The 24,998-nt window shown below is 60.1% G+C and overlaps 3 protein-coding genes across 4 annotated transcripts; all 3 read right to left on the minus strand.

Moving 5' to 3' along the window:
• Positions 1–2,950: 2,950 nt before the first annotated feature.
• Positions 2,951–10,287, minus strand: LOC142420730 (signaling lymphocytic activation molecule-like). Its single transcript, XM_075524942.1, is given in 9 exon segments — positions 2,951–3,007; positions 3,123–3,338; positions 3,340–3,381; positions 3,579–3,651; positions 3,904–3,982; positions 4,639–4,749; positions 5,771–6,052; positions 6,413–6,739; positions 10,236–10,287. Coding segments are annotated over 9 exon segments (1,239 nt in total).
• Positions 10,288–14,478: 4,191 nt separating this feature from the next.
• LOC142420824 (CD48 antigen-like) lies at positions 14,479–16,344 on the minus strand. 2 transcript variants are annotated; one of them, XM_075525100.1, is made up of 4 exons: positions 16,133–16,344; positions 15,278–15,595; positions 14,934–15,197; positions 14,479–14,652 (listed from the first exon to the last, which is right to left on the minus strand). In XM_075525100.1, the coding sequence occupies exons 1-4, from the start codon at positions 16,179–16,181 to the stop codon at positions 14,561–14,563; spliced, it is 723 nt and encodes a 240-aa protein (XP_075381215.1). In that variant the 5' UTR covers positions 16,182–16,344; the 3' UTR covers positions 14,479–14,560. The 2 variants fall into 2 exon arrangements, with proteins under 2 accessions (XP_075381215.1, XP_075381217.1); XM_075525102.1 differs by having other exon boundaries at positions 15,278–15,580; positions 16,121–16,344.
• A 2,167-nt stretch (positions 16,345–18,511) lies between these two features.
• Positions 18,512–24,249, minus strand: LOC142420731 (natural killer cell receptor 2B4-like). Its single transcript, XM_075524943.1, has 9 exons — positions 24,065–24,249; positions 21,008–21,328; positions 20,657–20,935; positions 20,217–20,339; positions 19,619–19,683; positions 19,425–19,490; positions 19,201–19,266; positions 19,020–19,079; positions 18,512–18,917 (listed from the first exon to the last, which is right to left on the minus strand). Exons 1-9 carry the CDS (start codon positions 24,147–24,149, stop codon positions 18,840–18,842), a joined length of 1,143 nt encoding a protein of 380 aa, XP_075381058.1. The 5' UTR covers positions 24,150–24,249; the 3' UTR covers positions 18,512–18,839.
• Positions 24,250–24,998: the final 749 nt, after the last annotated feature.

Here is a 24,998-nt window from a genome sequence, read left to right on the forward strand (position 1 = left end):
CCTGCGACCACGTGGTCTTCTCTCCTACAACTGCAGTGGGTGGAGAGAACTTGCGTGCTTCGTCATGGCTGATACCACCACGGTGGCATTGGTTGGTGACATTGGGCCTGATACCAGAACGGGTATGACAAGGAGGAAAATCCTACGTGCATAACGAGAATTTGAGCTGAAACAAAGCCCTCCATTTCCAAAACTCTACGAGCGTGGCAGCGTGCTGGTTTGGGCTGGGAGAGAGTTAATTTTCTTTATAGTGGCTGGTGTGGGGCTGTGTTTTGGATTTGGGCTGAGAACAGCGTTGATAACACAGGGATGGTTTAGTTGTTGCTGCACTGGTCAAGGACTTTTCAGCTTCCCACGCTCTGCCGGGTGCAGGAGGGGACACAGCCGGGACAGTCGAAACTGCCCAAAGGGCTATTCCATAGCACGTAACGTCACGCTCGGTATATAAAGCTGGGGCAAGAAGAAGGAAGGGAGGAGAGTTGGAGCGACGGCGTCTGCCTGCCCAAGTCACCGTTGGGCGTGATGGAGCCCTGCTTTCCTGGAGATGGCCGAACAGCTGCTGCCCATGGCAAGGAGCGGACGAATTCCTTATTTTCCTTTGCTTGCACGCGCGGCTTTTGCTTTACTTACTCAAATGCCTTTATCTCAACCCGCGAGTTTTCTCACTTCGACCCCTCCGATTCTCTCCCCCAGCCCACCGCGGGGGGAGTGAGCGAGCGGCTGCGTGGTGTCTCGTTGCCGGCTGGGGTTTGACCACAACAGGCAGCTGGGACAACGAGCATCATCGCGGCTGTGCGTGACAAGCGTCCCAGCTCCTCGGTGGGAATCAGCCCTAAAAGAGGGGTATCGTGGAGACCATCGCGGGTCAGCCCCCCAGGGCACCCATGGACCGACGTCACCGGGTCATCGAGTGCCATCCCTTCATAAGGGATGCTGAGATCCAAACTCTCTGTTCCCCCCAAACTCCATTCCCCCTAGACGGGACAGCTGAATGACAACTGCAGGGAAGCAGCCGCTTCCCTAATTCAGATTATTCTGGGAAGTAGCATGACACCAGCATCATACTGAAATTCAGGTGGGGGAAGCGCTGGGGACCGACTGGGGATGTTGGGCTTTAAAATAACCCTGGTTCCTCTACCCCAGCGAGGGAGCGGGGGCTGCTGTCGCCCATCAGCGCTGCCCCAGGGCTGTGCCGCGGCCGGCCGGGCGATGGGATACACCAGCACAGGGCCCGGCGTCATTGCTCAATACGACAGCGCTCGCATCGCCGAACTCCTAAAAACAGCTTCTCTCTTTCGCAACCCCCTGGCAGGGGGGTGAGATGAGAGGCAAAAAGAGACACCCTGTAGAGCTCCCCCGTAACCCCCCCTTTGCATCCTCCGACCCTCACCTGGGAGCCGGGGGGTCTGCGGCATCGTGGCTCAATGCTCCTCTGCCGTGGCGATATTAGCATTTTTACTTAAACTCTTCCCCATATTGAGCATCTGACGTCCCCTCACAGCCGCGGGTGCACGCCGGGGCGGCACGTCGCAGGGTGCCCCATCATTCTGCGAGGACCGATACGGGTAGCACCGAGCTCCATCCCGCGTCAAGTGCCAGGCACAGAATCTGGGCTTTTTACACCATTTTAGAGGCACAAGGGCGAGCGTGACCTTGCCCTTCCCTGGACCTGGGGGGAAGTGGTTGCTTTGCGGGCAGACTTTTCCAAGGAAGCAGCTCAGCTGATTTTCTGTGGTAATGAAAGGAGGAAGCTAGGGAGGTGCAAAAAACACTGATTTTTCTTCCCCCGCAAAGTGTGGTCCAGCTCCTGACACATTCCTCCAGCAAATCTTTCCAAAAGGCTTTACTATAAATTTATTTTCTTTTCCCTTAGCAGCGGCACACGAGATCAGACCTGCTGTACGAGCTGAGTTATGTTGGGATTATCAAATAGCTCAGACTGGGGGGGGGGGGGGTTGGAAAGAGTTTACAGCCCTGGTCCTTCCTCCAGGCCACCTCCAGCATCCCCACGCTGGGTATTTCTGCAGGGAAGCTGGGAGCTGCTGCGGGCAGGAGGTGGGCAGGGACTGCCCCCCGCCTCTCAGCCAGAAATTCAGCTTTAAATAGTCCGCCTGGAAGATCCTCGCCTGTTCCCACAGTCATCAGTGGAAAAGGATGGGGATGGAAAAGTGCGGCGGGATGCGGCCGCTTCCCCAGGCGCGGGCATGGGCTGCTGGTGCCCCCGGTGCAGGGCGTTGGGCCGGGGCTGGGCGGGCGCCAGGCAGGGCTCAGCCCCGAGAGGATTGCAAAATTTTCTTCGGTACTTGGACCAAAACCCGGGCATTTCGTAACCGTTGCAGAGCAGAGGTCCAAAGGAAAAAAAAAAAACCAAACCAACAAAAAAACCCCAAACAAATCACTTCTGATTTTTCCCTGCTGCCACTGAAACCACGTCCCCGGCGTGGCCAGCTGCCACGAGCCGGGGGCTCCCTCTAGCGAAGCCGGGGCCACAGGATGAGGCCATGGGGTGAAAACCCACGAGGCAGGGATGAGGTTGGGGTGTAAACCTGCTCCAGCCATGCTTCGCGGTGCCGGACCGGGGTGCTGATGGGCTGACCCTTCCCTTCCGAGGCGCCGATTCTCTCTCCCTCGCTCACGCCCGGCTGCGGGGTCATATCCACAGACCCTCTACCCTCTCCCGGTGCTTCAGCATCTTGCTGGCCGCCCTTAGCCACAGCCCAGGGAGATTTCTCGCCTTGCTTCAGCCCTGCTCTTTGCTCCGCCGTCCCTCACCTCCGCGGCCATCGTTGCAGCCCCAGCTCGGCCGCAGCGGGGCTCGGAGCGTGCCGGAGGGTTTTGCCCCGAATCCCCGGGGACGAACGGGGTTTCCTCCAGCTGGGAACGTGGATGTCGGTGCCCGGCGAGCAGAGGCGGAGGCCGGGCTGGGCTGCTGCCCGCTGCCCGGAGAGGCTCAGGCCATGGGCATCATCACGCTGGCGTAAACTGTCGTGGGCTCCTTGTCGGGGCTCTGCAGCGAAGAGCAGGGAAGCAAAGGGCTGAGCGAGGTGCCTGAGCTGGGGGAGGCCGTGGGGTGCCCCATGGCAATGCCCAGCCGGGGCGAGGACCGGGGAGGGGGGAGTCACCCTTACCTGCGAGAGGGGGGGCGGCTCTGTCGGGGGGCTGCGCAGGGGGTGTGGGGCTCTGCCGGGGGCCGGGGCCGTGTCCGGGGGCAGGCCGGTGGCTGCAGCGTAGATGGTGGTGCAGGAGGGGCGCTCGGCAGCTGGGGACCCTTTCTGCTTCTGCACGGAGAGCGAAGGATGAGCCGCAGCGGGAGCTCGCCGTGGGGGCCCTTTCGTCCCTCCGCGGGCCCACCGTTTCCTCCCCAGTTTGTACTGAGCAGGACTCGGGGAGGGGGGAAAAACGCACAGGCTGTCCCCAAAGCCCCCCTGGGATGCTGGGGGCTGGGGAAGCTGCGGCACCCAACCTTATTCCCCGGTGATGCCCAAATTAACGGCGGCCAGGCTGACTCCTGGAACGGCAGGGATGAGGGACCCCGGGGAGCCCACGGCCACCCCGGTCCCCACCAGCCACAATTTCACCCTCTCCCTCGCCAGCCACGGGGCTGTGTTGACACCCAGTGGCCAAAGCCCATCACAGAGGGTGCCACAGACCCACCAGGAGGCACCCAGCAACGAGCCCGGGGCTTTGGGTGCTGCTGCCTTCGCTGTTGCCCGCCACCATCCGAGACCCCCACCCAAGAAACCCCGCCGGGGTCGTGCCCGCGCTCCCCGCCGGCTGCAGCGCTCGGGGGTCCTGTCGCTAAAGGAGCATTTCCATTGCTAAAGGAGCATTTCCATCGCTAAAGGAGCATTTTTTTCCCCCATGCGCCGAGTCCGGCTGGGGTCGTGCCGGTCGTGGCTCACCTCCACCCGCTGCACTTGAGAGTAGATGGTGTGCATCGCGCTGTCCTCGGCGGGCGGCGAGGGCGAGTGCTCCTGGCCGGCTGCGGGGGGATAAGCAAGTCACCGAGCTGTGAGGGGAGCAGGGACCGAGGGGGACGCCAGCGCTTTTTTGCAAGCTGCATCCTGCTCCCGTGGCCCAAGGCACAGCCAGGGTGAGCCCACGCTGGGTCCATCCCCGGCACGGTGCCCGCTGGCTGAGGCCGGCTGCACCCCTGGCCTCCGGCCGTGGTCGGAGGATTTCTGGCCACCACAGGTCAGCTTTGCAAATTTGTCGCTACGCAGGGAACGGGGCTGGGGGGGCACAGCCCGGCTGGGGCACTCGGAGAGATGATGCTCTCTCGAATTTGGGCTGGGATCATGCAGTTCCCCTTGAGACCATGCAATACAATCTCAGAAGCCCATCATCCGGGTAAAGCGTTAGAGATCACGTGCAGGTACATTTCTCTTTTTTTTTTTTTACCCTTTTTTCTTTTTTCTTTTTTTTTTTTTAAGCTTCCTGCCTTCTACTCTGTACTTCAAGGGAAAAACATTTTGCTCCTTCCCCAGGGCCAGGGTACTCCCAAGACGAGTTGCCCGTGGGGATCAGCCCCTTGGTCCATTCGCTTGGCTGGCTGGGGGCAGCTTCTGTCCCCCCCACAAGGCTCACCCCACCCGTGGACCACCAACCGCCCCAGCACCCCTCCCTCGTGGCACTCACCGGTGGACGTGGCCAAATGGACGGCCACGAAGACCACGGTGAACATCGTCGCTACGAGAATGGGCACCACCACCATCAGCACGAGATGCTTCGTCCTCAGCCCGGTGCTGCCTGGGATGGGGGGCAGGGAGGGGAGGGGGTCAACCGCTGGCCCTGGGGCCCGGGGTCACCCAGAGCTGAGCGGAACGGGCTGCGGAAACCTTTCTTCATCTCGTCACCTAATTTTAGGCTGATGACGTCGAGCAGAGCTCTCTCTAATCTCCTCCAGACTGCGACAGTCAGCGAAAAACCTGCTGTGAGCCAGATCGGGGCCAGATAAAGCCCTAAAAACTTCTCCGGCGGCTTTAGGGAGGCCTGCGGGGAGGCAGCCCTTTGTACAATGCCCTTGCATCGCAGGTGCGTGAGAAGAGGGCCCTGGGACAGAGCTCTGCAGCTCCAGCCGCCCGCCGGGCTCCCACCCTGGGGAGGCACCCGGGGTGGCCCCTCTGCTGGACCGCTAACGGTGACACCACGCAGGGGTGTCCCCCAGTGCAAGGGGTTTTGGGGCAAGAGGGTGGGAAACAAGCCCGAACCCCCCCCCCCCCCCCCTCCGGAGCATCTCATTTCAACGTCTCCCTTTCCTAAGCGAGGGTCCCGACTGTTTTTCCCACGGGGATGTTTTCTCAGCACAGGTCACTGCGAGAGTCCCAGCAGAGGTGTGACTTCTCCTCGCGGTCCCCAGGGAAAGGGGCAGCCGCTGTGCCGCCCGGCCCCAGTGAAAGTCCCCCACGTCACGAGGGAGTGCTAGAAAACCCCAGTGAGAGGGAGCGTGACTTTTGCCCCGAGAGCCTCCGAAGGGGAAGTTGTCACCGAGGTTTTTACCCTCCCCAAACCACCTGGGGTACGAGTCTTGTGCGTTTAAAACGAGCCTCGAGCACCAGGGCACGGTGAGTGCGGGGAGGCAGCGGGACCCACGGCTCCGCGGCTGGCGTTTACGGGAAGGACTGGGCAACCCTGAGCAGGTGACGCAGCCGCCGCTTTCCTTGCCAAAAGGCTCCTTTGAAGCTGCCTAAAGCAGCATGAAAAAGTCCCCTGCAAAGCCAGAGCGGGTCTGAGAGGTGCGAGTGAGCCGGGTCGGCGACTGGGGACTTACCCCCTTGCTCGTAGCTGCACTCGGAGGAGTTGAAGGTGACAACCCGGCTGGTGACGGGGTTGCTGGCCGTGCAGGCGCAGGCGACGCTTGCGTTCTGCAGGGGGTAGGAGAGGTGCAGGAGGCTGCCGTTGTGGGAGCAGAGCCCCGAGGTGCTGGTGTCCCGGCTGCCCCAGCTGTAGGAGACGTTGTCCCCTCGCTCCGCCGTGCAGTTGAGGGTGACGGTGCAGCTGCTGTTGGCCAGCGCCCAGCCGAGGATCTGGATGCTGGGATCGGACACCGGCTCTGGAGAGAGGGAGGGAAGGGGCAAAGCTTTGTGTCTGGGGCAGGACACAAACGTTGCCTTGGTCCCCGCCTAGGAAATCCTGCTGATGTCTCCTAAATCCCCGGGAGATGGAGAGGAGCTGGTCTGGCCCCGGATCCTCTGCAAACAGCATGAGAGAGGGACGTGGTCTGCACGCACCCAAAGGTTCCTGGGGGTACCCAGATGGGGCTGCAAGAGGGTCCTGGACTCACCGCAGCGCCTTGACATCAGGGTGGGCATCTCCCACTCCTCCTGACCACCACCCACCTCCCAGACCTGCTCCCAGCATCACAAGAGGCTGGGAGCATCCAGCACAGTCCTCCCAAAGCAGCATGTCTCACCATACACCTCCAGCTGTATCTGCCAGACTTTCTCCTCCGACCCCTTGCTGACGATGTACTCGTAGAGTTGCCTGTCCTGCCGGCTGGTGTTCAGGATCTCCAGGGAGAAGTCCACCATGTGGAAGCGAGTCCGTCCCTGCATGTAGTTGGTGTAGTTGCCACCCACGTACTTGAGCAGGACAAGCTTCCTCTGCGGGTCCTCCGTGTCCCGCTTCCACACGGCCGCCTCAAAGAGCTGGGTGAGCTTCTGGAGTTCAGGAGGGATCCGCAATATCGTCGCCTTCCCCAGGGTGCCCAGCACCGTCTCCCTCGCCTTGCGGCCCATGCCTGGGAGGAAAGCGGAGAGAAGGGCTGAGGCAGGCAGGGAGACACGAGGGGCTTGGACCACCCGTGCCCCCCGCATCCTGGCTCTGCCAGAGGAGGGCGGATGCCTGCGGAGCTGCGGTAGCTGGCAACGGCGTTGGACCCACCCTGGTAATCCGCAGATTGGGGACGGCTCAGGTTGTGTGAGATAAATCGGTCGAAAATTGAACAGATTATCTAGCTACGTTTTCAAGCTCGGGGTTATCCACCATGTCTCGCACCAGCAATCACCGGTGGGTGAGAACATGAGTCGTGCTGTACGTCAGGGCTCAGTGCGAGCTCTGCCCCATGCCCACCCCACAGGACCGTCCCCTAGAACCAAAGGAGCGACCCCCAGCCCTCAGCCCCACATCCTCAACCCCAAAGGATGCGGGTTAAGGTCTCGGCTCAGAAGCTGGAGGGGAAGCGTTTGCCTTCCTCTGCTCTTCCTCCCCACCCTCGCCTTCCTGGAGCGAGGTGAGAGAGTCTTCATTTGCATCAGCCTCTGCGTTCTCCCATGTCGGGCATCAACGCGCGCAACGGCCGAATCCTGATTTAAGGCTCTGGGCTTTGTGTTGGCACAATGGCAGCCGGCCAGCAGGGTGAAACCACCCCACGGAGCGGGGCTGCCTCGAGCAGGGAAAGGCACTTGCGGTCCCAGTCCGGTGGGGATGCTGGTCCTGGGAGAAGCGTGCTGGCAGCAGTGGGACCAGCCTGGAGAAGTCCTGGTGACGCCAGGGCAGTCCAGAGGGAAGCGATACTCGGTGGCTCTTGGGCAAAGCCTGCAGTTGAGCTCACGTCATGGGCACACAACTCCCCTCGAGCACCTCAGCTCCAGAAACCTTCCGTGGGACTTTTCTTCTAGAAATTGCAGGAAATGCAGCCTTCCCGGAGGTGGGCTCAGGTGTAAATCCTAGGTTGTCCTTCTCCTGGTCAAGGTGGTTCTTGGTGGCCACGGAAAAGTGCTCTTAAGAAGAGGGGTGCAAGCATCTCCTACGCATCCCAAAGCATCTCAATGACCCGGATTTCCTGGAGAGCACGCGGGAGGATCTTCTCCCCCAAACCCTTTCATGTCTTTCACTGCAAGACAGTGATTCATATTTGCCCGCACCCTCCGGCAAACAAGTTTGTTTTTGTGAAACAGCGTGGGGACAGGTGCCAGGCCACCGCTGCTGCCAGCCACCGGCAGCGGGAGCGTGGAAGGGACCCCACCATGTCACCCCACATTTCCTGCCAACTTCTTTCCATCGGGGCGAGGCTTTGCCCCAGAGGGAAAAGAAAAGAGGGGGAGCTACCCCAGAAGAACAGGTTTGGGGAGGCCCAGATAAGCCCAGTATCTGCCTCTCCTGCAGCACATATGGTTCCAGTAAACACCACAGAGCAAATGCTCCCCCCGCTGCCGTCCCAAGTGAGGGCCATCGCCTATTTTTTCCCCCCTCCGTGACACGAAACACAGCAATTTCTGAGCTATCCCTGTGGACTATCTCCCCAGCATCAAAGCAGCCATGCGGACACGGCCGTCATCCCGCAGAAACCCCGTGGTCCGACCGACCCAGTGCCTCACACGTTTTTTGCCGATACATTTACTGTAAAGCCCAGCGCGCAGGCGGATGTTCTATTTTCTCAGCAACGTGTCTTTCTGACATGCAGTGGTCAGGCTCCTCATTAATTACCAAATGGAAAAGCCCTTTTTACGTCACGTTAGAAAACCCCTCTGGCACGGTAAGGAGCATCTCCTTTGCAGGGAGGACGACTCGGCTGGAGCAAGGCTGCAGGAGGAGAGATGTAAAGAGGTCTGAAACCGTGAGTGCTGAAGCCCAGATGGAGGAGCTGGAGGAAGGCAAGCGGTCCGCACCGGCACAGCGCTAGCTCCGGAGCAGCATTCACATCAGGTAATGGGACTTTCGGTGTGCTGGCCAGGCAGAAACCCCCGGGGGGATTTTAAAGGCAGGTATTCTAGTAACAGCGAGCCAGCAGAGCTGAGGAGAAACCCCAGCTCTGCCAAGGTCTCTGGTTTCCTGGCCAAGCCCTTCGTTTTACACCCGGTAATTACACGGATGCGGTGGCAGAGGGCTCGTGGGGCTGCGGGGACACAGAGCGTCCCCAGGGAAGGGGAATGGACATCAGGACGGCACCAAGAAGAGGGTCGGGATTAATCACAGCTCCCTTTGCCCTGCTCAAGGGCCCCGACTCACCCGAGCACTTTCGCGCAGGCTCAGCGCCACTGAAACCGATATCGCAGCGTTCTCCCGTAACTGCTGACGGGCTGGGAGGAGAGGACCCAGGAGCCCTGGGGGGTCCGGGTGGTCCTCGCTCCCTGCCCGGCTGGTCTGGGGGGGGATTTCAACTCGTCCAGGACACCAGCGTCCCCAGGACACCATCCACAGCCGGCCAGGCCTCTGCGGGTACCCAGAAAACAGGCATTGCCCCGCTGCCAGTCCCTTTCCGCTCGCCTTACACACATTTTATCGCTTGGGTACGGTCCCCCAGCCCGCTGGCACCTCTCGATCAGAGACACTCGGTATCACAGAGAGCAAGACAATCCGCCAATCATCTCGAGTACCCCAATTCCCATCTGGTACTAAATTATTTGCTCAGCGCTATCAATACCCCACTAAAACATATGGTAGAGTGCTTCGCTATTGCAGCTACACTTTGTCCATCACCATCTTCGTTCGTTCATCATCTTTCATCCTCTCCTCCCTCAGCCTGGCTAGTAAGAGCATGTTAGGGATGCACCACGCATCCAGCTTGAAGTTGCGAGCCATTTATCTTCTATATGAATATTTATACTCGATCTGCCCGTCCACCCGACGCGCAGCTCGCGATTTCTAAAGGTCTTAATAGCTGACAAAAATCCCCAAACAATCTGAACCCAGTATTTCACGGAGAGGAAAACACACCGTCGTGGTTTAGCCCCAGCCGGCAACGAAGCACCACGCAGGCGCTCGCTCACCCTCCCCCCCCGGGTGGGATGGGGGAGAGAATCGGAAGAGCAAAAGTAAGAAAACTCATGGGTTGAGATAAGAAGAGTTTAATAATTGAAATAAACCAAAATAAAATAATAATAATAAGTTGTAATGAAAAGGAAAACAACGAGAGAGAGAGAGAGAAAGAGAGAGAGGAACAAAACCCAGGGGATAAACCAAGTGATGCAACCGCTCACCACCCGCTGACCGATGCCCAGCCCGTTCCCGAGAAGCGATCGCTGCTCCCCAGCCAACTCCCCCCAGTTTCTATACTGGGCATGACGCCCTATGGTATGGAATAGCCCTTGGGCCAGTTTGGCTGTGCCCGCTCCCAGCTTCTTGTGCACCCGGCAGAGCCTGGGAAGCTGAAAAATCCCTGCCCTGTGTAAGCACAGCTCACACATCAGTGCGGTATCCACATTCTTCTCATCCTAAATCCAAAACCCAGCACCGTACCAGCTACTAGAAAGAAAATTAACTCTATCCCAGCCGAAACCAGGCCACGTACATACCCCAAACACAGCCGAGAGAGATCAGCAGCCAGAGACACACGCTGCAGCCCATGCCTCGGTTCATGGAGCCTCTGTTGCAGTGGAGTTAATATCTGCTGCCGGGCTCATTATAAGAACGGGTACACTCAAATCAGAGACGCTGCCCTGGGCCATGTGTTTCCTGTTTTTGGCTGAATGACTCTTTTTTTTTTTTTTTTTTTTTTTTTTGAGTGGAAAGTATTCAAAGCACTGAGTGCTGAATGCTTCACTGAAGACAGCCCAGGAGACCTGCAGAAGGAAGCAGAGCATCAACTTATAGTTTGTACCAGAACTGCATCATCCTGCCACGGGTCTTTAACCCGACCCCAAAAGAAGAGGAAACGACCAGCGAGAAAATACTTTCGCATACGGTAACAGCTTCCTGGGGCTGTACAGAGCCTTCAAACCCTGCTACCGCGGCGGGGGCGGAGGTGGGCAGCCACTCCTCCCACGTGGCATCATCCCAACTGCTGCTGCTCGATCTGAACGCCGTGGGGCTGGAACACGTGGGGCATGAAGCCCTCCCGGAGAGCCGGCACGCACTGGTGCTCATGGCCACGACGCCCACCGGTGCAGGAAAACCCCAAATATTCTGGGATTAACCCATACCCCCTGCTTTGGGCTGCATGGGATCTACAGCGAGTAGGAGTATGGGCGGTCTTTAAAAACCCACCAAAGAAAAGCCCAAGCCTTGTTCTCAAGGCTGAGCGCTCAGGGAGGTGACCTGGACTTCAGTTTGCTCCTCTTCAACGCCATCCCCATAGCGAGCGCTCAGGGATGGGGACGGGGCCCTCTCCTGCGGTTGTCCCCCCGGGTGGGGATGGAGTGGGGACCACAACCTCCCGCGCTCAGCGGAGAGCCGGGGATGGGGAGCGCGGGGAAAATACCTCTCGTTCGTTCCGCTCCTGGAAAGGGGCGAGAAAAGCTTGGTTGTTTTTCTGTTTTTGGTGGAATGAATTATTCACCTCCATCAGTGCTCAACCCGCACAGCTTTAAAATAGGAGAGGCATTTTTTCCTATTGCTTTCTTTAAGTTTTCGTTGTTTTTTCTTGTTTTCAGAGGAGAGCAGAGGCGACAGCATGAAGCAGGAATTCCTTTGCTGTTTTAAACCCAATTTGAGCGCCACAAGGAAAGAAAGGGTAAACTTACACCCCACTGCTTTTCAGCGCAGCCAAGCTCCGAGACCTCCATGAGTTTTGTTGCCAATAAATTACGTCTAATGATAAAAAGGCTAAAACCACACTAAACCACCCCGGCATCCTGCTAGGCTGTTCCTTCCTGCTCAGACAGCATCTGGTTGATTACAAAAAAAAAAAAAAAACCCCCACCAAGCCATTTCCCAATAATCAGCAGTTCACAGAAGGGAAGAGCTCAGCAGAGGTGTAAAAAAGAAAGGATGAGTAAGATGAGTATGAAGACACACGGCTCCTTTTCGCAGCACGCACAGTAAGGGCTTCGGCTTAGCTGAAACGCAGCGGTGGTTCCCACCGGAGGCAGCTGGCTCCCGGACCGAGCGCTTGGACAGATGATGGAGGGGTGAAGACATCACCTTGGGGTATCTTGCAGAGCAGCAAGCTGCGCCGGCCCAAATCTCACCCCAAGAGCCGGTGGTCGGGAAGGAGGTCTCCGGTGGATGGGCTCCACCAGCTCAGCCCCCCCAGGTAGGGCAGCAGGATGGTCCCCAACCCTCCCCTTGCCACGGAGAGGTGCCCTGCGCTTGGGTGCAGGCTGTGCCAGCATGGAGAAGACCGTTGACCACAAATTGGTCCAGGAAAGCCATAAAACCCCAATATCACCCATGGGGCACTACCACAGCAGCACGCCCCAGGCTCATGGCTTAGGTGGGTGTACTCTTCGCTGGGTAAAAAAACTGGCTGGTGGCCAAGCCCAGAGAGTTGTGGTGAATGGAGTTTACTCCGGTTGGCGGCCGGTCACGAGCGGTGTTCCCCAGGGCTCTGTGCTGGGGCCAGTTCTGTTTAACATCTTTATCAATGATCTGGACGAGGGGATCGAGTGCACCCTCAGTCAGTTTGCAGATGACACCAAGTTGTGTGGGAGTGTTGATCTGCTGGAGGGGAGGGAGGCTCTGCAGAGGGACCTGGACAGGCTGGATCCATGGGCCGAGGTCAATTGTATGAGGTTTAACAAGGCCAAGCACATGGTCCTGCACTTGGGCCACAGCAACCCCATGCAACGCTACAGGCGTGGGGAAGAGTGGCTGGAAAGCTGCCCAGCAGAGAAGGACCTGGGGGTGTTGGCCAACAGCCAGCTGAATATGAGCCAGCAGTGTGCCCAGGTGGCCAAGAAAGCCAACGGCATCCTGGCTTGTATCAGCAATAGCGTGGCCAGCAGGACTAGGGCAGTGATCGTCCCCTGTACTCGGCACTGGTGAGGCCGCACCTCGAATGCTGGGTTCAGTGTTGGGCCCCTCACTCCCAGAGAGACATTGAGGGGCTGGAGCGTGTCCAGAGAAGGGCAACGGAGCTGGGGAAGGGTCTGGGGCACAAGGCTGATGGGGAGCGGCTGAGGGACCTGGGGTTGTTCAGCCTGGAGAAAAGGAGGCTGAGGGGAGACCTCATCGCTCTCTACAACTGCCTGAAAGGAGGGTGTGGAGAGGTGGGGTCGGTCTCTTCTCCCAGGTAACAAGTGATGGGATGAGAGGAAATGGCCTCAAGTTGTGCCAGGGGAGGTTTAGACTGGATATTAGGAAAAATTTCTTTACTCACAGGGTGGTCAAGCATTGGAACAGGCTGCCCAGAGAGGTGGTGGAGTCACCATCCTTGGAGGAGTTCAAAAAACATGTAGACGTGGCACCTCGGGACATGGTTTAGTAAGCATGGAGGTGTTGGGTTGACGGTTGGACTAGATGATCCTAGAAGTCTTTTCCAACCTTAATGATTCTATGATCCCTCCTTGCAGGCTGAGGGACCGTCCCCATCACTCACAAGACACATCCTCCCACTCCAATGGGCCCGTGTCCCACCATCCGGAGCTAGCTCCTCCCATGGGGGACAACTGTGGAAGGCCTCCTGTCCCCAGCAAGGGTGTTGGGGCTCCCTCCATCATCCCCCCATTCCCCGAGCACCCCCTGCAGCCAACCCCAGCCCAGAGGAGAATGTAGAACTGTAGGGTTTAAGGTTCAAGTTAATTTAATGTCTGCAGATAAATATTTCTGAAGGCAGAGACCACACTCGCCCTGCCAAACCCTCCCTTGCGTAGAAAGCCAAAGTCCTCCAGTGCTCCAGCACCCAGCTGCGCCCGCGCTAGTGTTACTGGTTTCAGGTTAAACACATCATGCACCATCCTGCACCATCGCACTGCTCATCGGTCCCATGAAGGGCATCAATGGCAGCAAGCGATGGCTGGGGAGCCCCAGGAAAGGCTCAGATCTCCCTGCAGGTCTCAGGGCAGGGAGATCTGGAGAAGAGGATTTCCAAGCAGTTAACCATGACTTTAGCAATTTAGATTGCCGGGGTTCTCTAAACGCCGTTGCGACAGACTTCATCCCCGTTTTGTTCAGATCTGGAGAACGTGACCTCTGATTAAAGCAAAGCAGAAAAGGTGAGGAGGGAAACTGAGGCACAGAGCTGCCCTGAAGGCAGTGGCAGAGCAGCCAGAGCCTGGGCAGGCAGCTGTGGATGAGACCAGGTGGGTGCTGATGTGACGGACACTGGTCGTAACGGTTCCCTTGAACCACCGCATCTTTCTGCATCCAGCTGGTTTGGGGACCTCATCCGGGTGCTGGTCCCGCAGTGGGGCATGATGAGACATCCAGCTCTGGAGCCTTCAGCTCAAGAAGGACATGGAGCTGTTGGAGCGGGTCCAGAGGAGGCCACAAAAATGATGCGAGGGCTGGAGCACCTCTGCTATGAGGACAGGCTGAGAGAGTTGGGGTTGTTCAGCCTGGAGAAGAGAAGGCTCTGGGGAGACCTTCTAGCAGCCTGCCAGGACTTCAAGGGGGGCTATAGGAAAGACGGGGACAGACTTTTTAGCAGGGCCTGTTGTGACAGGACGAGGAGCCATGGTTTTAAACTAAGGGAGGGCAGATTTAGACCGGGTTTAAGAAAGTAACTTCTTACACTGAGGGTGGTGAGGCACTAGCCCAGGTTGCCCAGAGAGGTAGTGGATGCCCCATCCCTGGAAGCATTCAAGGTCAGGGTTGAACGGGGCTCTGAGCAACCTGCTGGAGTTGAAGATGACCCTGCTCTTGCAGGGGGGGTGGACTTGATGACCTTTAAAGGTGCCTTCCAAACCAAAGCATTCTATGATTTTATGAGACGAGGAAAGATGGCAACCATAGAACATCCTTAAGCCAGAGCGAGGAAGAAGAGGAGGAGGAGGAGGTGTCCCAGGACCAGCACGCTGGTGGTGGTACAGGATGCAGCAGCGGAGGACTCACCTGGAGGCAGAGGGAGACCAGGGGTGTGGGGAGGGCTGTGGGCTGCCTGGCCCTGGCAGGGGACCCCCAGACCCCCTCCCCAGGTAGGCTCCTGCCACCCAACAGCCCACGGTGCAGGAGGAAAAGGGACCCACCACTCCTGCCCCATGGGCCACCTCCAGCCTTGCAGGGACCCACTGTCCTCAGGGTCACCACCGCTGCTCTGGGGACCCTCCAAAGCCAAGGCCACCTTGCAGCCCATCCTACCCAAGTTTTGCCATCTCATGCACCGTAGGTGGTACCTGTCCAGGAGCAGGGATGCCTGTAGGTCAGCAAAGCGTAGTTGGAGGAGACGGGGTTGCTGACTTTGCAGGTGTAGGTTTCTATCGAGGGGTTGAAGGAGACATACTGCTCAGAGGCACGCGCACCCTCCAGTGGGAGCTTCTTGGGGGGGATCCACTCGTAGGTCACCCCTTCGAGCCCCACCGAGCACTTGAGGGTGACTTCACACTGCTCCGGGTCGTTCCTGATCACTTTGGCATTCACAGTGGGCTTCGGGACCAGATCTGCAAGAGGCAGCAGGATGTCACAGCCTCCCTGTCCCTCCACGGGGCTCTGGGACAACCCTCCCATCCTCCCAGCTCACCATACACGGTCAGGAGGATTTTTTGAATGTGCTCCTTGCCCATCTCATCCTCCAGGTACACCTGGTAGATGCTGCTGTCGTTTTTCTGCAGGCGGCTGATTTTTAGTGTGCTGTTGGGGAAGAGCTCCAGGCGTCCCTTGTAGGTGCTGTTGGGGTACTGGACCTTCCCCCTGCTGTCCCGGCTGGCGATCTTCACAGCGTTGTTACGCCGCCAGTGGGTTTGGTGGTAGGAGACCTTGTTTTGCAGGCTGGGACTGAGGTATGCCTCCCCGTGAACGGCCCCGACCACCTCCAATGATGGATCTTGTTGCGCCGAGGCTGCCGAGAAAGCGGAGACGGGCGCTGCACGGCCAGCCGGGCACAGCCCACCCCTCCCCAGGCCTCGTCCCCATTTGGGGACCTCGATTTCTCCCACACACATGGAAAATGCAAATAACCGATGTTCTCTCTAATTCCTAATGCCTTTGCTCTCTCTCAGCCTTGGAGGCACGTTGCGGGGAGAAGCCCTACAGCTAGCGACAGGATTTCCGCCTCCCCACCCTGAGCACGGGACCGCACAGATCTCCCAGTGAAGTTTCTTTTTTCCTTTGCTTTCATTTTTGGGGTCCTCTCCCCCCTCCAGGCTCACCCGGAGCAGCCCCTCACCCCCAGCTTGGTGGTGGCAACGGGTGGGCTCCCAGGGGAAGGGAGCCGGTGGGTTGCACCTCGGGCACAGCGCCGGGATGGGAAAAGCTGGGGGAGAGAGCGCGGACAGGGAGGGTTTACCCGTGGGCACGTCCCCAAGGTCCCCCACCCTCCCCAAAGCCATCTCCCCCCAACCCAGCCCCCTCACCCCAAGGAAACCCGCTGCACTACCTTGCATGATGAAGAGGAAGAGGAGAATCATTGTAAGCCCTTCCGCCATCTTCTCTCTGCGTCCACACCCAAACCCCGGGGTGGAAATCTCCCTCCCCAGGCAGCTGCTCACCGAGGACCCCCCCCAAACCTGCAGCCCCCTTTCACCGTCCCTAAACCCGGGGCCGGGGGGGCTCCGCAGGAAAGGGGACGGCGGGGCAGCCGCACGGCTGGGAGGCAGCATGAACCCACCACGGTTCCTCCTTTGTTTCCGGGCTCCCGTGAGAACAAGTCACAGGGTTTGTGACAGCATCCCATGGGCGGCCGGCAGCAGCCCCGAGCCTCCCCCGGGGACACCACGCACGGCACCCCACGGGCCGCGCCGTCCCCATGGGAGTCGCCCCGCCACCCTGATGGTAAATGAAAGGCAGACCCCCGGGGTCACATCTCCCCTTTACAGCTGCTGTAACCAACCCACAGGCTTCCCAGTTCCCCACCTGCACACCCAGGCCTGTGTCCTCGCCGGGATCTAAGCCCCCCGACACGCCATCGAGCAGCCCCAGCTTGAGTGGGGACCACCAGCACCGGTATTCGGGGTGTCCCCGTGACCCCGGTTCGCGGGTGAGAAGGGAACGGGAGGGATCACCCGCTGATGCTAAAGCACGTGCTGCAGTCCCGGCGCACTGGCCTCCGACCAGGGCAGGTGCTTAAAACGAAGGATTTTAATTACAGCCTGGATTCCTTCCTGAAATACGACATTTCAGGGCCTTTGTTCGGCACCGGCCAAGGGATGCGCGAGGCAGAGAAACCAGCACAGCCCCCGCGTCGGGGGCAAACAGCCACCGGCGTCTTCCCATGCGCCGCCCCAGCCGTGAGCGGGGAGCACCAGGGCCGACCCCGGCCATGAACAAAGGGCAACGGCGGCACCCGCTGAGCCCTGACCCAGTTTAATTTCAGCCCTGAGCGGTCCCCATCCATCGGGGAGGGGATCCGATGTCAGCACGGGGAGACGTTAGTACGAGCACGCCAGCAGCCACGCGATGACGCTGTGGCTGGATCGCTGGCACCGATCCGGCGGCACCACGGTGCCGAGCACCCGCCGGCTTGTCCCCATGCCCGATTACACCGCGCTGATAGAAACCGGCGGAGATGGGAAAGCAAACTTCCCTGGCAGGGAGCAAAGTGCTGCCTCAGCACTTGCAGCGAGCGCTGCAAATTATCTCCGATATGCAAAAGCAGGTCATTAGCATAAATTACAGCGCCGTGATGGAGCGTGGCTTCGGCAGGACCCCCATGTGCTGACGGATGCGGCAGTCCCCAGGCTCCGTGCTGTCGTCTTCAGACGTTCCCGCTCGTCAGGAACGCAGGGACCCCGCGTTTTGGGCCGCAAAGGGGCTGAGATGCGGCTCCTGCTTTAGCCCCCGCTCCCAGGCAGCGGCCACGGCCCAGCAAGGATTGCCACCGCATCCCCCAGTGCCTGCACTGGAGGATTTCCATCCCCTCCATCGTGCCTGAACTTTTCCCACTGAATTCAGCTGGCCACAGGCCCCGCTGCCCCCTCTCCATCAACGCCAACTGCCACATGCAGAAGGGGATGCTGTTACAGCGCAAGAAGTATTCGACTCACACCTGCACGTCGTGAAAAGCAGAGGATGGGGCTCAGGAAGGCGTAAACCAGCCCGGCTCCCATGGCAGTATCGGCACGCTGTGCCCGAGACCCCATCCACGCCAGCCCGGCCCCCTAAATTCCCTCGTTGTGGCAGCCAGACACCCCCTCCCTCCCCGTGCCAGCCTCCCAGCGCAGCTCCCGGTTAATGATCCCAATTAATGCTCGTTTCACAGGGAGCAGCCACAAAGCTATTTTGATCCGGGGACTCGGGCAGGAGAAGAGCGTTGCAGAGCCACCGCCGCTCCCTATGCTGCCATCAAAGTGCCACGTTTCATTTTAATCCCAAAGAAAAGCCCTTGATCTTGCCTTTGGAACGATCTTTGAAGCCGGAGCCCCTCTTTCTCCACCTCCTTCTCCCCAGGGCCGCTCGTGCTGTAGGAGCATGGGATAACTTAGGTGGGAAGGGACGTGGTGGCATCTCCGGTCTCAGCTCGCCATGGGGCACCCGGGGCCGTGCCCAGCCCAGCCGTGCAGGGACTGTCCTGCCCGAAGCCAATGCCCGTGGCCACATCTCCCCTACCCGACAGACGCAGCTGAAACTTTGCCAAGCGCACCTCCGCACGAGACCCCATTCGCTTCAGAGGTTCCCAAGCCACAAAAAACAAGGCAATTCCCACTCCCCCCCTGTGCCCAAGGTACATTTCAGGCTATAAATAGCCAATTAAGCTAATTAAACAAGCACCACAATTGCCTCATACAGTTCAGCTTATATTTGCACCTAAAAATAAATTCCCAAGGTATATCGAACCCGTCGAGACCTAAAAAAACCCACAAGATCACACACATCCTCTTCCCCCGTGACCCCGCCTGTCCAATTTTCACATCCATCTCCTCCGAAGACAGGTTTCCATCACTGAGTCTTTCCTCCTTCGCTCGCAGGAAAGCCTCCAAGGCGCAGCTGGGGTTCGCATCCTCGCAAAAACCCACGTCTGACTGTTTCCATCCCGAGCGAGCCCCAGGCTTTGCTGGCTTGGGTCCTGGTGGGTGCTGGAGGTCTCGGGGTGCTCTGGGAGAAGAGGCCCATAGGCAAGGGAAGGTCTCGCCAAGGCAGCCGGGGCACTAGGAGAGGTGGTGGCCAGCAGGAGCTGGGGGCAAGGTCTGCAACGGGGAGCGCCAGCATCTAGAACCCCCTGTAGCCTGCAAGGAGATGGGTGGAGTTGGGTACACCATGGCCCCAAAAAGCTGATGAGCTTTGGAGATACCCGGGGCTCATCTCCCCACCGGTCCAGTGCCCGTTACCTCTACGTAGGCAGTGGAAACCAACGCTGGGTCCAACTTCTTCCTCTTGAGAGGAGGAGACTGTGGAGCAGAGCGAGAACCTGCCGTTAGGCAACGCACAAGCGGGACGGTGAACCCAGCGCCCGGTTGACGAACCGAGGGGACCCCGTTTTCTGTGTCGCTGCAGACAGGGCAACCTCACCTTCCTGGGGGGCTGAACCGTGGAGTAAATGGTGCAGGTTTGGGGCTCCTGCGGGTGGCTGGCTCTCTGCCAGGGAAAAATGGTCGAGATGTGCCAAGAAAAACAAATTTTGGGCAAAGGGGGTGGTCTTGGGAGCTGCCATGGATGCATCCAGCCTGGGGGCTGCACAGCCAAGGTCACGGGGCAGCTCCAGCCCCCCCTCACAGGCACGGGACTGACCCTACCTGTGTTTTGGTGCTGATGACGGCGTAGATGGTGTTTCCTCCCACGGTGGCCTCACTGGTCCCATTCTGGGGAAAGAAAGCAACACCAGGCTGGTTAAAGGATGCAACCCAGGGTGACAGACAGTTCCAAATAGAGGTCCTATCCCTCCAGGCAGCGTGGGGAGGGGATGCCCAGGGACAGCCCCAGCACTCACGGGGTCTCGGCTGGTTTGGGGTTTCCCCACCTCCTCGTAGATGGTCAGCGTCTGCTCGACGGGTCCTGGGGGAGTTTGAAGGGTCAGTGTAAGACGGCTGACATGTTAGAGCCCCCAAACAGGGGGGGTTCAGCCCTCAGGCAAAGCAAAGCAGAGGGAGAAAGAGGTCCCTTGGCGACTGGGAGGTTTTACTTTGTTGGCACCTGACGGGGGCTGGGGAGGGATGCTCCGGTTCAGAATAAAATGAATATCCAAACCCAAACAGTCCTCTAGACCCCATGGGACGAGACCTCCAGGCTTGGGCACCGATGCTTGGGCTGCTGGGATGCTTCATCAACCTGGACCACCCTGCATCAGCAGGGATGGGCAAAGACTTCGTGCCCCGTGCAGCGCCTGGCAGGGGGGCGACGGCCCTGGCAGGGGGGGTGACAGCGCCCGGTGGCTTTTCCCACGTCAGCCCCAGGAGGAGGGAGAACCCCAGGGCCAGCACGGAGAGCATGAGGAGCGTGACAGCAGTCAGGAGGAGGACAGGGGCTGCAGAGCCAAAACCCCATGGCTGCCCGTCCCGTGAGCTACTGCAGCAACCCCGGGGACAAACCTCCCGGGGGGTCCTTTCCTCGCTTCCTCCGCCAGTACCAGATGACAACGAGGGCTACGGAGATGGCCAGTGCCAGCCCCAGGGACACGGCCACTGCCCACCATGGAACGATGCTGAAAAGCCCTGGGGAGGAAGGAGAGGAGAAGGGGAGACCTTTGATGCAGGGCAGAGCTTCGAGCCATTTCTAAACACAGTCTCTATCACAGCCCGCAGAGGACAGACCTGGCCAGGAAGCCTCAGCCCCGGTTACATCACCCACGCTGGGCTATCACGTTTCCTTTCCCAGCAGGGGAAGCTGGGCACATTTTGGCATCAGCGCGATGGCCTCCACGGTTTCACTGGCCCAAGCAGGGAGACAAAGGGCCCCAAAAGAGAACTGGGAGCAAGCGTGGCCTGCGCACCCCCTAAATCCTGCTTTTACAGAGCTGAGGGTAAATTACCTGAGGCCACAGCACGGCAGGCTGCCGCAATGTCGGTGCTGGCCGTGCTCCCGCTCACCGGGTTGCTGGCGTTGCAGCGGCAGACGGCGGGGTCGGCGTCCCCACGGACCTGCAGGTGCAGCCGGGGCCGGTGCTCCAGGGCTCCCAGGGGATCCCCAGTGCAGGACCAGCTGTAGGAGACGTCGCCGGCACCGGGCACGGTGCAGACCAGCGAGAGGTTGCACCAGCCCCGCTCCCGGTGCAGGACGCGCGCCTCCAGGCGCGGAGGGCGGACGGGCTCTGCGGGGACAGAGCCGGTGAGAAGGGACGGGGGGCACGGGGGGCCGGGGTGGTGGGGACCCGGCTACTCACCCCACACCGACACACGGAAGCACACGCTAGTAACGTGGCCGGATGGGTCCTCAAAATCTGCCTCGTAGACCCCACTGTCTGCTGCTGTAACCGGGCTGATCCGCAGGGAGAGGGTCTCCCACTGGAGAACGGCTCTCCCAGAAAAATTACCCATGGCGTACGAGACATTTTTATCCTTCCCAGCCGTCAGGATCCGCTGCTTTTTGTGTTCATCCAGTATCATTTTCCAATCGACTTTTGTCCATCCCTGTGGGGGTTTCTCTGGCTGCAGCTGCAGCGCTCGGTTGACAGACACGGCTTGCTCCCGGCACTCTGGGGGTCCTAAAGCGGAGAGGGGTGAGCAAGAGCCCGCGGCCCCGGGAGATGCTCCGTGGCTGGGGAGGGGGCACAGCCGCTGGAGCCCACCCATGCCCCAGACCCACAGCCCCCAGCACGGCCCCTCCAGCTCCCCGGGGACGAGCTCAGCCTGGTTCCCCATCCCCGTCTTGGGGGTCCCCCTCCCTTTGCACCACCCCAGGCTGGCTGTGCGTCTGTCCGCACCCTCTGCTCTGGCCACACATTGCGGATGCTCATGCAATATCCTCTGCCCTGCCCAGAGCGGGGAGGGTTGCAGACCCTCTGATCATAGCATCCGATTGCTCATCTGTGCCCCAGCTCCCGACTTGCCCACCCAGCCTGGGGAACAGCAGGAATTTTGCCTGCTGGACCCATTTTTCTTGAGTTTCTCTGCTTGCGTCCCTCTTTTCAGTGCAGCTCCGGATATCAAGGGCTCTGGCAGAAACGAGATAAAAAAGCCCCTAAACCAAATAAATACTTGCGGCCGCCGGGGCTGAGAGCACGCAGTCTCATGGCTTCCTCATGCCTGCGTGTGGTCAGGGCAGCGCCGGCGGCTGCCTCAGCCGTGGGTGGACTTTGCACAGTGCAGCCCCACACAACCGCCCATCCTACAGCCCTCGGCAAAGCCCGGCTTGCACGGCCATCAAGGCAAGCGTCAGCCTCCAGGAGCTTGGCTTAACCTGCCCATCCTACAGCCCTCGGCAAAGCCCGGCTTGCACGGCCATCGAGGCAAGCATCAGCCTCCAGGAGCTCGGCTTAGCCCACCCATCCTACAGCCCTCAGCAAAGCCCAGCTTGCTCGGCCATCAAGGCAAGCGTCAGCCTCCAGGAGCTCAGCTTAACCCGCCCATCCTACAGCCCTCAGCAAAGCCCGGCTTGCACGGCCGTTGAGGCAAGCATCAGCCTCCAGGAGCTCAGCTTAGCCCACCCGTCCTACAAGCCCTCGGCAAAGCCCGGCTTGCATGGCCATCGAGGCAAGCATGAGCCTCCGGGAGCTCGGCTTAGCCCACCCATCCTACAGCCCTCAGCAAAGCCCGGCTTGCACAGCCATTGAGGCAAACATCAGCCTCCAGGAGCTTGGCTTAGCCCACCCATCCTACAAACCCTTGGCAAAGCCCAGCTTGCACAGCCATCAAGGTGAGTGTCAGCCTCCGGGAGCTCGGCTTAGCCCACCCATCCTGCAGCCCCCAGCAGGGCTTTGCCTCCGTGCAACCCATCCGAACACCGAGCCGTGCTCAGAGGGCCCCTGTGGAGCCACCAGCTTTGCATCTCCCGGCACAGCCAGGAGACCTGGCACAGCTCCAGCTTAAAAACCTTGCCTTTGCTAAGCTGCAGGTAGGAGAACGCCTGCCCTCAACAGACCCTGGGGTGCAGAGAGGACACCCCTGTCCTCAGCAGATCCAGGAATACGAGAGGTCAGAGCAAGCAAAGGCAGAAGCACCCTCCCCTGGAGAAATGACGGAGCGGGCTCCGGAGCAGGCACTATTTATCAGTTCCCACCCCTCACGGCTCACACCTGGGACCTGCAGCTCATTACAAAAGGGGCCCTTCCCACCCCTCCAGGGACTAAACAGCCTGCGAGATATGGGGGTTATTGCTCGGTACTGCTTTGCAGGTCTCTAGAGCTGCGAGAAAGAGATGAGGGCACCTTAATACCCTCACCCTAGGCTCCTGGAGCTGCCCCGGAGGGAGGGTGCAGGAGCAGTGGGCATGCAGAGCTGGAGAAGAAATAACACAAAAGTACAGCTCACGGTCTGGAGGTGCCATCGTAACCCGGCGCGAGTGCTGGGGCCGGGCCGGCGCAGCACCCATCGCAGGTTAACCACGCCGGGCCCTGCAGGGAGGTTTTGCAGCTCAGCTGAGCCCACGCTCGCTGCAGGCTCTGCTGCTTCAAGCGAGCAACACCCCAGCTTGCGCGCTCCTGAGCAGCCAGCGGCCCCGGCCCTGCACCCTCAGGGTAGGCAACGGGGCCGGGATGCGCGTCTTAGGGTGGTGAGAGAGGGCAGGTGGAGGTGATGCTCGCCCGGTCTCCCCGAGAGCAGGGAAGGGTGGCAAGATGGGGCGTATAGAGACGCAGCCAGGAGATGCTCCAGGCACCAAGCTGGGCCCCCAACCCAGGCGCTTCTCCGCTCCTCTTGTGCAGAAGTCACTGTTTTTTAGGAAGAAGACCCTTGGCCACCGGCAGCTCCACTGAAATTAGGGAGGAAAGGTGCTGTGGTTGTTCAGCGGAGAGACCTGGCCTCGAAAAGCTGCGTTTCTGGGTGCAGGAAAGGTCAGGGCTGGCTGTGGGGCACGGACGCTGCTCTGGCAGGGAAGTGACTTCTTTCAGATAAGCCCTGCCTGCTGCAGGCAGCAACGCTGCCTGCAAAGGGGAACCGGCCCTGCACGAGAGCCGTCCCGGCTCTACCCGCTTTGGGCAGAAAAAGAAGAAAAGCCAAACCCCCCACCCAGCCCTGCTCCATCTCCCCAGGGACCCCGAGCCCGGCTTGCTGCCCGTGGCCCCGCAGCCCTGAGTGCCTGCGGATGCCTTCCCGCCAGCGGCACGGCCAGCCTTTTCCCGGCACCCAGCTCCCCGTCCGTGCGTCCCTCCTGCCCTGCCTGCGAACGCTGCCGGCGCCAGTGCAGGCGGCAGGGCTCGCCCCCCGCCATCCTCCCCTCTGTACCCCCGGGCCGAGCGAGTCCCCATCCTCCCAGCGAGCCCAGCACCGCGTCCCCTCCTCACCTTGGCCGCCGGCCGCGGCCAGCAGCATCAGGCACAGCAGCACCGACGGTGCCGGCGGGCACCAATGACCCCCGTGCCGGTGCATCTTCGGACGGCACCCGAGCGAGCTCCTGCAGCCAGAGAGGTGCAAAAACCACTCGGAGCTGGTGACTGCCCAGCAGCAACTTCCTCTCCTGCCTGCAGCTCCTTCGCACCCTCCGCCTCTGTTTGATCTCCTCTGCGCTGCCACTTGCACCCTTCGTGTGTCCCCCCCAGCCCAACCCTCCGCCGGGCTGGATGCCGGGGTATCCCGGGTCCCCGTGGGGCAGAGCACGGTGGGGGGGGTTGAGCTTGGCTGCAGGGCTGGGCAGCTGCAAACCTCAGAGGAAACTAATTTTAATTAACGGGGGGGGGGCGGGGGGCGGGGGGGTGGTTTTTTGGGGTTTTGCTTTCCCTTTGCAGCTCACTTGGGGAGGAGAAGCTGCGCCGGGTGCCGCACGGCAGCGGTTTGTAACGTGCAGCCGTGGCCAGCGCCCCAGCTACGGACCACGGACGGCCCCAGGCAGCAGGATTCGGCCCCTCGGGGAGCAGCGTCCAGCCCAAAGACCACCCTGCCTCGGGGTCCGGGAGCCGGGGAGCAGCGCAGCCCAGCCGGGGGGCTCTCGGGAGATGCGGGGGGCAGCGGATGCGGAGCCGGGGCCGATCCTCCTCCTCCTCCTGCGCCTGCCCTAATCTCCCGCACCAATTCCCACCTTTCCCCGGGGTCAGCCATGGAGCATCTTGTCCTTCTCCTCCTCGTCTCCCTCTTCTTCCTCTGCCGAGCCCAAGGTAGGCAAGGGCGAGTGGCCGCGGGGAGCTGCAATGAGTTGTGTCCAGCCTCTGCACCAGGCATCCCTGTGGGGCTGGCAAGTTCCTTGGGAAACCGCTTTTAAAAAGCGTGCCCGGGGTCAGCGCT

Source organism: Mycteria americana, chromosome 25 (assembly GCF_035582795.1).
Source record: "Mycteria americana isolate JAX WOST 10 ecotype Jacksonville Zoo and Gardens chromosome 25, USCA_MyAme_1.0, whole genome shotgun sequence".
NCBI classification, from domain to species: Eukaryota; Metazoa; Chordata; class Aves; order Ciconiiformes; family Ciconiidae; genus Mycteria; species Mycteria americana.